The sequence below is a fragment of the Ranitomeya variabilis genome, chromosome 1 (genome assembly GCF_051348905.1).
Source record: "Ranitomeya variabilis isolate aRanVar5 chromosome 1, aRanVar5.hap1, whole genome shotgun sequence".
Classification (NCBI taxonomy): Eukaryota; Metazoa; Chordata; class Amphibia; order Anura; family Dendrobatidae; genus Ranitomeya; species Ranitomeya variabilis.
The window spans coordinates 302,749,432-302,763,142 of record NC_135232.1 but is presented as its reverse complement, the minus strand read 5'-3'; the positions used below and the strand labels follow the sequence as shown (position 1 = coordinate 302,763,142).

The following is a 13,711-nucleotide window of genomic DNA, read 5'->3' as shown; positions in this document are numbered from 1 at the left end:
CCGAGGTACGAATTTCATCGGAGCGGCAAGAGAACTCCAAATCCCTTCCAATCTGGACATCACTAATGTGGAAAGGTATCTAGGCGAGCAAGGATGTACCTGGACTTTCAATCTACCACACTCTTCGCACATGGGAGATGCGTGGGAAAGGATGATAGGGATAACACGCAAAATACTAGACTCTATCTTCTTGCAAGCTAACACCAGACTTACACAAGAGAGTTTAACCACGTTCTTGGCAGAGGTCTCAGCCATCATGAATGCCAGGCCACTGACAGCACTTTCTAGTGATACCGGAGATCCATCCATCCTTACTCCGGCGATGTTACTCACACAGAAAACCTGTGTCCCGAAAGCTCTACTCGGAGAATTCAATGACAAAGACCTCTACAGACGGCAATGGAGGCAAGTACAAAGCGTGTCCAACGTCTTCTGGGATAGATGGAGGAAACAGTATCTCTCCACTCTGCAAACCAGGACAAAGTGGCAGAAAGACCACCCAAATATCCAATCTGGCGATGTTGTACTCGTCAAAGACAGGCAGTCACATCGGAACGAGTGGCCACTCGGCCTAGTCGTCAAGACCCTTCCCAGCAAAGATGGGAAAGTGCGGAAAGTAGAGGTCAGAGTGTGCAAGCTTGGGGAGAACAAACTGTTCTTCAGGCCCGTTACCGAGCTTGTATTATTATTTTCCCCAAAGGAACCTAATTGTGGCATCTGTTGACGCCAAGCGGGGAGTGTTCTGTCCATCTTAATGTGCAGAAAGTTAATTGTCATGTTATTCAAGTTATGGCCACTGGAGGTCATCAGTTGTCTACTTTTCATGTTGTTTACCAACTTTCCCTCAGAAGAGCAATGCCTTCTGGGTAAGTTCCGCCCTCATTCTTCTTGTGGAAGATGAGCTTCAGTAGCCATTTCTCCTCAGGTCTGATGAGAGACACACGTGCTCCTGTCTCACTTACTTTCCTACTCCTGTCCTAACGGATCTCGGTACGTTTATAAAGGGTTAAATGCATCTTATGTTTGTGTTAGTATCTGAGCCTTATGCAGCTCCTATAGTCTGATATAGTTAGGCAGATTGTGCTCTGCAGCTTGCAGTTAGGTAATGTTTACTCTGCATGTAGATAGAGGCATCTTTGTATAGAATAGGGCAGTGCTGTTAGAATTACTGTGTAATGCACTCTGTACAATTCTTGCTGTAATGTCCCAGTTATTTATGTGATTGCACCCTGTATGTGCATATACTGATATGCTGTTATTCTTTACAGTTTTTCACCAGTCATCCACAATGATTATTCACTGAACATCCACTTTATACATCAACATCATTCACTATTCGATCATCTACTATGAATACTATCCACCATTGTTGTTCAACGTTATAGTTTATGTTATCATCACCCTAATAAATAAGACTTAAGCATCAACACAGTCTGTTTACTGGGATGTGGATGAAGGTTTAGCCGTATGTTGGAATCCACACAGCATCCTACGTGGAGGAAGGCAGAACAGTATGGTTGGAACTGTGCTGGGTAATTGAAGAACTGGAGGGAGTCATATTGCTGTGCCTCCTTTAATATCAGGGTTTATAGAGGTCCCAGGAGATTCACTTTCACAGATCATAAAGTAATGGCATATCATATGGGAATATCATCAGTTTTTAAGATGGAAATACCCTTTTATGTCATCAGCAAAAAAAAGCAAATATTTTTCTGGTTACTGTTATTCCAAAACATTTTTGGTGAACTTTTACCCCCTCATTACAGACCTCAGAATTGCTGCATAAACTTTGCATCAGAAACTTGGTGAGGAAATACTGCAGATCAATTACTCCTCAAAGAACAGAACAGGTAAGATTGCCAGACCTGGGGCAAAAGGACTCAGAGGTGGAAAGGGACCCCCTCTGATCACAGGGTGGCTTGTCTGCTTGCTTACTATAGTATTCTCCTACCCTGTCCTCCATGATTACACTCTCCAAGCTTTTCTACATTACAATGACCCTGCATCATCCCAGACAGCAAAGTCATTCACAGAGCCTTATGATTGTCTTCGCTTTGAAATAGCAGATGATGCAATATTTTCGTGTCTCAGTAGTCTACAGATTGAGGTGGAAGAAGTTAGCTTGCAGACTTCAGTAGAGGTAGTTAACTGCTTGACATTGAGTCAAGCACTTTAGTTCCTTTGGCTACCTGAAATGTTATTATTAACTCTCTTGCTGTCCTAACCCCAGGACGGGGAACTTTTTATCCCCATTAGAATGAAGCAGCAAAATGTGCAACCTGTGCTCTATCCAATCCCTGTGGGACTGCCTTATTTGTGCAGCCCCATAGAGAATGAACAGAGTAGTGGTTGTCTGTCAGAGATGCAGCACTATTTTGTAGCATGGGTAAAATCTGATGATGGGATTGGGTCCCAGTGATTGGACACCCATGGGTCAGGAAACCTGTCCTTGGAAAAGTTTCATAGTTTTTTAGGTTGAAGGTAGACATACAGTTGTGCTCAAAAGTTTACATACCCGGCAGAATTTTTGCTTTCTTGGCCTTTTTTTTAGAGAATATGAATGATAACACCAGCACTTTTTCTCCACTCATGGTTAGTGGTTTGATGAAGCCAATTATTGTCAAACTACTGTGTTTTCTCTTTTTAAATCATAATGACAAGCCAAAACATCCAAATGACCCCGATCAGAAGTTCACATACCCTGGTGATTTTGGCCTGATAACATGTACAGAAATTGACACAAATGTGTTAGAATGGCTACTAAAGGTAACATTCTCACCGGTGACCTGTTTGTTTGTAATCAGTAAAAAGCTGAGATCCAGACAGACTCTTGCATCTTTTATCCAGCCACTGACATTTCTGGATTGTGAGTCATGGGGAAGGCAAAAGAATTATCAACGGATCTACAGGAAAAGGTAGTTGAACTGTATAAAACAGGAAAGAGATACAAAAAGATATCCAAGGAGTTGATAATGCCAGTGAGCAGTGTTCAACTGTGATACTGTGATTAACAAATGGAAAATCAGGGGCTTTGTAAAAACAAAACCACGGTAATGTAGACCAACAAAAATGTTGTCCACAACTGCCAGGAAAATTGTTTGGGATTCAAAGAAAAATCCACAAATAACATCAGCTGAAATACAGGACTTTCTGAAAACTAGCGGTATGGCTGTTTCAAGATGCACAATAAGGAGGCACTTGAAGAAAAACGTACTGCATGGTCAAGTCGCCAGAAGAAAGCCATTAGTACGCAAATGCCACAAAGTATTTAGCCTACAATATGCAAAACAGCACAGAGATAAGCCTCAAAACTTGTGGAACAAGGTAATTTGGAGTGATGAGACCAAAATTGAACTTTTTGACCACAACCATAAACGTTACATTTGTAGAGAGGTCAACAAGGCCTATGATGAAAGGAACACCATTCCTACTGTAAAGCACAGAGGTGGATCGCTGATGTTTTGGGGATATGTGAGCTACAAAGGCATAGGAAACTTGTTCAAAGTTGAGGGAAAGATGAATGCAGCACGTTATCAGCAAGTACTGGAGGCAAATTTGCACTCATCAGCCCAGAAGCTGCACATGGGACGTACTTGGACATACCAACACGACAACGATCTAAAACACAAGGCCAAGTCGACCTGTCATTGGCTACAGCAGTACAAAGTGAAGGTTCTGGAGTGGCCATTTCAGTCTCCTGACCTCAAAATGATTGAGCCACTCTGGGGAGATCTCAAGCAAGCAGTTCATGCTAGACAGCCCAGGAATTTATAGGAACTGGAGGCTTTTTGCTAAGAAGAGTGGACAGCTTTACCATCTGAGAAAATAAAGAACCTCATCCACAACTACCATAAAAGTCATTGATGTTAGAGGAGACAATACACAGCATTGAGAAATGGGGTATGTGAACTTTTGATCAGGGTCATTTGGATGTTTTCGTTGTCATTATAATTTAAAAAGAGAAAACACAGTAGTTTGACAATAAATGGCTTCATCCAACCACTAACCATGAGTGGAGAAAAAGTTTTGGTGTTATCATTCATATTCACTGAAAAAAGGCCAAGAAAGCAAAAATTCTGCCAGGGTATGTAAACATTTGAGCACAACTGTAAATTGGTCAAGTTAAATCTATAGCCTAACATGTTGATCCAGATGAAGGTAAAATCCCCCATGATGTAGATGAATATAGCAGCATATTGGGGGGGAAAATTCCTTCCTGACTCCGAACACGGCAATCAGAAAAGTTCCCTGGATAGACGCCCCATCACAAAATCTAGTACTCATAACCTGTAATATTACATTTTTCAAAAAAGTCATCCAGGCCCTCCTTGAACTTCTGTAGTGAATCACCCATTACACCTTCATGTTCCAGAAAGTTCCATAGTCTCTCTGCTCTTACAGTAGATAGTCTACATCTCTGATTATGATTAAACCTTCTTTCCTCTAGATATAGACGATGGCCACCTGTCACTTTCACAGGCCTAGGTGTTAAAACATCATTAGAAAGATCACTGTAGTGTACCCTGATATATTTGTACATTGTAATAAGATTGCTCCTAAGCCTTAGGGTACCGTCACACATTGAAATTTCCATCGCTACGACGTTACGATTCGTGACGTTCTAGCGATATCGTTACGATATCGCAGTGTCTGACACGCAGCAGCGATCAGGGATCCTGCTGAGAATCGTACGTCGTAGCAGATCGTATGGAACTTTCTTTCGTCGCTTGATCACCCGCTGACATCGCTGGATCGTTGTGTGTGACAGCGATCCAGCGATGTCTTCGCTTGTAACCAGGGTAAACATCGGGTAACTAAGCGCAGGGCCGCGCTTAGTAACCCGATGTTTACCCTGGTTACAAGCGTAAACGTAAAAAAACAAACCGTACATGCTCACCCGTCGGTGTCCTTCAGGTCCCTTGCCGTCTGCTTCCTGCTCTGAGTGCCGGCCGGAAAGTGAGAGCAGATCACAGCGGTGCTGCGATCTGCTCTCACTGTACGGCTGCACTCAGAGCAGGAAGCAGACGGCAAGGGACCTGAAGGACACCGACGGGTGAGTATGTACTGTTTGTTTTTTTACGTTTACGCTGGTAACCAGGGTAAACATCGGGTTACTAAGCGCGGCCCTGCGCTTAGTTACCCGATGTTTACCCTGGTTACCCGGGGACTTCGGCATCGCTCCAGCGCCGTGATTGCAACGTGTGACCGCAGTCTACGACGCTGGAGCGATATTCATACGATCGCTGCGACGTCACGGATCGTGCCGTCGCAGCGATGAAAATTTCAATGTGTGACGGTACCCTAAGTTTTTCCAAACAGAATAACCTCAAGTAGACCTGTCTTGGTACTGCAGTCCACCCATTCTCTTAATAAGCTTAGTCGACCTTCTATGCTCCTGACTAAGTTCATCTATGTCCTCCTTATACACTGGAGTCCAAAATTTTACACAGTATTACCTTGTATAGAGGCAAAACTTTGTTCTTGTCATGAGCATCTGAGCATCTTTTAATGCATCCAGTTTTTTTTTTCATTTGCATTGACAGCAGCTGCCTGTCGGTCACTAAAGTTTGAGTTTTCCATCCACCCATACATGCAAGCCTTTTTCAGTGTTAGTTTTACCCAGTGTTTTAAAATTTAGTACGATTACACATTTTATTTCCTCTGCCCAAGTGCGTGGCCTTACATTAATCTAAATTACACTTCATTTGCCATTTTTCAGCCCAAGCATCCAGCTTATTACCTCTGTAATATTAAATTATCATCCTCTTTGTTGATTACCTTGCAAAGTTTAGCATCATCTGCAAATATTGAAATTATACCGTATGTGCCCTCTACAAGATCATTAATAAATACAAGTGCTCACAAAATTAGAATATCATCAAAAAGCTAATTTATTTCAGTTCTTCAATACAAAAAGTGAAACTCATATATTATATCAAATGATTATGTCTTACAGCCAATGAAAACCCAAAAGTCATTATCTCAGTAAATTAGAATAATTACCAAAAAAAACCTGCAAAGGCTTCCTAAGCATTTAAAAAAGGTCCATTAGTCTGTTTCAGTAGGCTCCACAATCATAGGGAAGACTGCTGACTTGACAGATGTCCAGAAGGCAGTCACTGACACTCCACAAGTAAGGTAAGCCACAAAAGGTCATTTCTAAAGAAGCTGGCTATTCACAGAGTGGTGTATCCAAGCATATTAATGGAAAGTTGAGTGGAAGGAAAAAGTGTGGTAGAAAAAGGTGCAGAAGCAACCAGCATAACCGCAGCCTTGAAAGGATTGTTAAGAAAAGGCCATTCAAAAATTTTGGGGAGATTCACCAGTGGATTGCTACTGGAGTCATTGCTTCAAGAGCCACCACACACAGAGGTATCCAGGACATGGGCTACAAGTATCACATATCTTGTGTCAAGCCACTCGTGACCAAAAGACAATGCCAGAAGCGTCTTACCTGGACCAAGGAGAAAAAGAACTGGACTGTTGCTCAGTGGTCCATGGTGTTGTTTTCAGATGAAAGTATATTTTGCATTTCATTCGGAAATCAAGTTCCCAGAGTCTGGATGAAGAGTGGATATGCACACAATCCAAGCTGCTTGAGGTCTAGTGTGAAGTTTCCACACTCAGTGATGGTTTGAGGAGCCATGTCATCTGCTGGTGTAGGTCCACTGTGTTTTATCAAGACCAAAGTCAGCGCAGCCGTCTACCAGGAAATTTTAGAGCACTTCATGCTTCCCTCTGCCAACAAGCTTTTTGGAGATGGAAATGTAATTCTCCAACAGGACTTGGCACCTGTCCACACTGTCAAAAGTACCAATACCTGGTTTAAAAAAAACAGTATCACTGTGCTTGATTGGCCAGCAAACTCGCCTTACCCTAACCCCATAGAGAATCTATGGAGTATTGTCAAGAGGAAGATGAGACACCAGACCCAACAATGCAGACGAGCTGAGTGCTGCTATCAAAGCAAACTGGGCTTCCATAACACCTCAGCAGTGCCACAGGCTGATCGCCTCCATGCCATGCCGCATTGATGCAGTAACTGATGCAAAAGGAGCCCCGACGAAGTATTGTGTGCATTTACTGAACATACATTTCAGTAGGCCAACATTTCGAATTTAAAATAATTTTTCAAGCTGGTGTTATAAAGTATTCTAATTTACTGAGATAATGACTTTTGGGTTTTCATTGGCTGTAAGCCATAATCATCAACATTAACAGAAATAAACACTTGAAATAGATAACTCTGTTTGTAATGGCTCTATATAATATATGAGTTTCACTTTTTGTATTGAAGAAGTGAAATAAATTAACTTTTTTATGTTTTAATTTTGTGAGAAGCACCTGTATATGAACTTTATGTATTTCTCTGTACCTCTACGCCAGCTAATTGTATGGACTGTTCTTACCAGTCCCCCAATGCCACCCCCAGTTTCATTATTTATGCCCTACACTATTGTCCCATCCTGTACAATAATTGTCCTCCTCCCCAGTACCTAGTTTAAATATTCCTTCAATTTTTTAACCATTCTTTCCCCAGCACAGCTGCACCCTCCCCATTATTGTGCAGCACATCCTTAGTGTAACACCTGTAGCCAACAGATAAGTCAACCCAAGGACCCAAAACCTTCCTTCCTACACCAATTCCTGAACCACCTATTCATTCAACCTGTAATGACCGTGCTGCCACCTCTGCAACTGCTGCAAACCCACCAACCTACTGTCTACATCATCCTTGTGTAAGTGCACAAGGGGAAGACCCTCTCCTTTCTGTACCAGTTTGTCATTGTTAGTTTGTACTTTAATTTATGTTTATGTGTAACCCCTTGTCTTTTACAGCACCATAGAATCAATGGTGCTCTAAAAATAAATAATAATAATCTCCCTCATGCTCTCTGGCGTGGCAGGTGGTACAGGTAGTATTTCAGAAAATACTACCTCCAAGGTCCTTGCTTTAATCTTACAGCCTAATTGCCTGAAATAGTTTTGAAGGACTTTCCCCCTGCCTTTAACTTTGACATCGGTGCCGAAGAGCACTTTGACTGCCGACTAGTGATGAGCGAGTGTACTCGTTGCTCGGGTGACCTCCCGAGTATTTGTTAGTGTTCGGAGATTTAGTTTTCATTGCGGCAGCTGAATGATTTACAGCTATTAGCCAGCATAAGTACATGTGGGGGTTGCCTGGTTGCCTGGTTGCTAGGGAATCCCCACATGTAATCAAGCAGGCTAGTAGCTGTAAATCATTCAGCTACCGAAATGAAAACTAAATCTCCGAACAGTCATAAATACCCAGAGACCACCCGAGCATGCTCTGGAAAACCCGAGCAATGAGTACACTCGCTCATCACTACTGCCGAGTCCTCACCAGACTCTCCCAGTAATCTGTCAACACGTTCAGCGATGTTCCAAAGTCAAGAGCCAGGAAGAGAGAGAGATTTTCCAGCCCCCAAAGATCGGGTGCCAATTGATTTCAATGTGCTTTGGGCTCAGGTTCCAGGTCGGGTTCAGTTCTGATACACAAACCAAACTTTGGACTACAGTTTGGTTTTATACCAGTACCAGAACTTCCATGGGTCCGCTGATCTCTATCAAAGATGTTACCAATTACTGTAGAGGAAATCAAGACCTTTCTGTGACTACACCTTGTTTACATAGCCATTACTTATTTTAGATCTGAAAATTGTATGTTGCACTTACATTAGCAGCAGGACTCGCCGATAATGTTTGTTCCTAACCAGATCAATAATTGGTCTGTAGCTATGTTAAACGCTGAAGTCTTCAGCGTTTAATATAGCTGCAGAACAATTATTGGAAGGTTCTGTGACTTTACATTGAGCAGTTTTACTTGTATTTGTGTGTAGGTGTGTTCTTAGCAGTTTTGTATTGAGACATTCCATGGGCAAAACCTGCCCTCTAGTGGTGGATGGGTTACATCACTGCAGTTGATCTTGAAACCTTTCTGCTATTTCTTGCCATTCAATTTTTATCTTTAGTGTGTTTTAAAGCCATTCACATTTTTTGGACACTGTGTCCACATCTGAAATGTGGAGGCTCCTCTCTCCTCCTGTACCAGTCGTGACTTGTATTGTTTAGGATTATTGTACTTGTCTTTTATTATGTATACCCCTTTCACATGTAAAGCGCCATGGAATAAATAGCGCTATAATAATAATAAATAATAATAATGTGCTGACAGACCCAAAGATGGATGGACACATGGTGCATCTGGAAAAAACCCACCGATTGAGAGAGCGCAGTCAGACGAACATGTAAATTGGACCACAATGTACGGACTGGCTGTCTGCTCTTCCAACCCTGACCGAGCTCTCCACCCTCCAGCCTATGGCAGTTTTAATTGGAACAGGATCCTACCTACCCCGAAATTCAGTCTTTAGCTTTAGAGAGATGTTCACTTTAGATATGTTCCCAGCCAGCTGGAGATCACCTTGTCGTTGGCTGCTGGGCATGCGTGAATTGGCCAAATTATGTGCCAAGTATCTCCATTTTTTCTTATTATCTAGAGCAGTAATGCTTTTCATATTTCCTATATTCCATATATACATGCTGTAGCACTACAGAGTGCTACTTTATTTGTTATTTATAGAGATGGCTACTCCTAGTTCGCAACTGTGCACACCAGTTTTCTGATTTGGAAGAGCCAGTCAGTTTTTTGGTATTTGGCTCTTCCAACCCTAGCGTGACGGCTTCATATATTTCTATGCAGCTGTCACTCTCGGGTCAGGAGAGCTGGGGCCAGTCCGAGCATTGCGGTCTTATTTCAGTCCGATTTATATTGCCGTCTGACTTCACCCATAATGGGGTCCACTACGCTCCACAGGTGTCATTAATTTTGACAAGAAAATCCATCCTCCATGCCGCGCTTTTATTTCTCAATAACAGAGACAAGGAACTTGGTGTCACATTTTTTTTTCACTTGCCCATGGAGGCAACACACCAAGGCTTTTTGCAACCCTTGCAAAAAGATCCGGGTTTCAGATATTCGCCCTGTTTTTATGTCTTTACAATTCGCAATATGTTAATAACAGTAATTTCTTTTTTATCTGGCCAAAGGAACTGATTCATTTTCTCTGTCTGCAGATGCGGCAAAAAGTTGTGGCCAGTGATCTTTTTCAAGGGAAAAAGGAAGGCTACGAGCAAAGTATTAGTGAGCCATTTGAAGAATCTCGGTTAAGTAAGTGACAAAGTACATAAACTACTGTATGTGTCATTGATATATTTTCCTAATGGCAGGTTTTATTAACCTCTTTCCGACATCGGGCGTATATTTACGCTGATGTCGGACACATACCTCCCAACTTTTGAAGATGGGAAAGAGGGGCAAATTTTAGGCCATGCCTCTGACCACACCCATTCATAATTAGTCACACTCATATCCACGTCCCAACCACACCCATTTATCACTGCTGATCACACTGTTTCATATACAATAATTATAAACAAAAAAATATGGCCACACAGTGCTCCATACTGTATAATGGCCACACATGATGCTCCATACTGTATGATGACCACACATGATGCTCCATACTGTTTAATGACTGCACATGGTGCTCCATACTGTATAATGACCGCACATGATGCTCCATACTGTATAATGACCGCACATGATGCTCCATACTGTATAATGACCGCACATGATGCTCCATACTGTATAATGACCGCGCATGATGCTCCATACTGTATAATGGCCCCACATGATGCTCCATTCTGTATAATGACCACACACATGATGCTCCATACTGTATAATGACCGCACATGATGCTCCATACTGTATAATGACCACACATGATGCTCCATACTGTATAATGACCGCACATGATGCTCCATACTGTATAATGGCCACACATGATGCTCCATACTGTATGATGACCACACATGATGCTCCATACTGTATAATGGCCACCCATGATGCTCCATACTGTATAATGACCGCACATGATGCTCCATACTGTATAATGACCGCACATGATGCTCCATACTGTATAATGACCACACATGATGCTCCATACTGTATGATGACCACACATGATGCTCCATACTGTATAATGGCCACCCATGATGCTCCATACTGTATAATGACCGTACATGATGCTCCATACTGTATAATGACCGCACATGATGCTCCATACTGTATACTGGCTGCACATGATGCTCCATACTGTTTAATGACTGCACATGGTGCTCCATACTGTTTAATGACCGCACATGATGCTCCATACTGTATAATGACTGCACATGATGCTCCATACTGTATACTGGCTGCACATGATGCTCCATACTGTTTAATGACCGCACATGATGCTCCATACTGTATAATGACTGCACATGATGCTCCATACTGTATACTGGCTGCACATGATGCTCAATACTGTATAATGACCGCGCATGATGCTCCATACTGTATAATGGCCCCACATGATGCTCCATTCTGTATAATGACCACACAATATGCTCCATACTGTATAATGACCACACATGATGCTCCATACTGTATATTGGCCGCACATGATACTTCGTATCATATAATGGCCACACATAGCTACTCCTACACACGCGGCTGTGCTCCATACACTTTGCACACACGGCTCCGCTCCGTACACACGCACTCCGCTCCATACACCTCGTACACACGTGGCTCCGCTCCGTACACCTCGTACACATTTAGCTCCGCTCCGTACACCTCATACACACACAGCTCCGCTCCATACACCTCATACACACACGGCTCTGCTCCATACACCTCGTACACATTCAGCTCAGCTCCATACACCTCGTACACATTTAGCTCCGCTCCATACACCTCATACACATACGGCTCCGCTCCATACACCTCATACACACACGGCTCCGCTCTGTACACCTCATACACACTGTTATGATCCGGTGGTAGGATCTCAAAACTGACCTGATACATATAACCAGAATGTTAGGACAAGTTCTGGGGATGTGGAAGCTATACTGACCGCAATCCTGATCCTATCCAACACACTAAAGGCAGCCGTGGAGCGTTACCTAAAAACCTAGACGCCTCTTCACAGCCTGAGAAACTGACTGCCCCTGGAGAGAAAGCAAAGACCTCACTTGCCTCAGAGAAATAACCCCAAAGTTATAGACAGCCCCCCACAAATAATAACGGTGAGTTAAGGGGAAAATACAAACGTAGAAATAAAACAGGTTTAGCAAATGAGGCCCGCTAACTCTAGATAGACAGAAAATAGATAGGAATCTGTGCGGTCAGTACAAAAACTATCAAAAATAAACCACGCAGAGAATACAAGAACCCCCACACCGACTCACAATGTGAGGGGCGCACTCTGCACCCCAGAACTAACCAGCAAGCAAAAAATCACATAAAAGCAAGCTGGACTGAACTCATCATATACCGAGAAACGTTTTCAAGGAAATAATGAGCAAAATGAACAAGCAAACTTAGCTTCTCCAGCAGGAGACTGGTCACAAGGAATATTCAGGAGAGCTGAGAATCAGGACTGAATACACCGACAGCAGGCAACAAATGAAGGTCCAGGTGAGTTAAATAGGCCCAGCATAGAAGGAAATGAAGCAGCTGAGCCCAGCCATATCGCCAAAAGCCACCAGAGAGAGCCCAAGAACAAACTCACACAGTACCACTCATGACCACAGGAGGGAGCCCGAGAACGGAATTCACAACAACACACACGGCTCTGCTCCATACACCTCGTACACATTTAGCTCCGCTCCATACACCTCATACACACACGTGTTGTGAATTTGGTTTTTGGGCTCCCCCGGTGGTCACTGGTGGTACTGGACTTGTGTGCTTCACTTTCTCTGTTCACCTGTTTCCATCAGGATGTGGGAGTATCCTATTTAGCCTTGCTGCTCAGTTATTCTAGTGCCGGCCATCAATGTAACCAGAGCCTTTCTGTTGCATGTTCCTGCTTCTAGACTACTATCAGCTAAGTTGGACTCTTAGTCCTAAGTTTGTTTGCATTTTTGTTCCAGTTCACAGTTATGTTATGTTTCTGTAGCTGGAAGCTCTCCTGGGCCGAAATTACCACTCCGGTGTCATGAGTTGACACATGAGTCTTAAAGTAATTTCTGGATGGTATTTTAATAGGGTTTTCAGCTGACCGTGAAGTTCCCTATTGTATCTTCTTACTATCTAGTAAGCGGACCTCGCTTTGCTGAGCCTACCTTCATACTGCGTATGTCTTTTCCTCTGAACTCACCGTCAATATATGTGGGGGGCTTCTGTCTCCTTTTTGGGGAATTTCCCTAGAGGTAAGCCAGGTCTGTTTTTTCCTCTATTAGGGTTAGTTAGTTCTCCGGCTGGCGCTGGGCGTCTAGGGATAAAACGTAGGTACGTCACCCGGCCACTGTTAGTTGTGTGGTAGGTTTAGCTCACGGTCAGCTCGAGATTCCATCACCCAAGAGCTAGTCTGTTATTTAAGTTCTCTGACGTTCCCTTGCCATTGGGAACCATGACAGTATGGCCGGCCAAGGGTTAAAACCGTTGGCAGAAGAAAGGAGAGAAAAAGAAGTCAGCAGATTTTTTTTTTTTTTTCTTCTGAGCTTGCTCTATAGTTTACTCAGTTGCATTTCTGCTCTAATTGCAGCCTTTGCCTCTCTCTCTCCTTCTAATCCTTGAATGGCTCTGATCTCACCTGATTAAAATGGATCCTCAGAGTTTGGCTACAGGTTTGAATA

At 43.0% G+C, this 13,711-nt stretch overlaps 1 protein-coding gene across 1 annotated transcript in view; it reads left to right on the top strand.

The window, feature by feature from the left end:
- The window catches only part of MYO1H (myosin IH), a 190,911-nt gene that overhangs the window by 128,570 nt on the left and 48,630 nt on the right, over positions 1–13,711 (top strand). The window contains exons 25-26 of the mRNA XM_077295901.1: positions 1,767–1,850; positions 10,099–10,192. Of these exons, the coding sequence (XP_077152016.1) occupies positions 1,767–1,850; positions 10,099–10,192 (178 nt within the window). The remainder of the gene's footprint in view (positions 1–1,766; positions 1,851–10,098; positions 10,193–13,711) is intronic.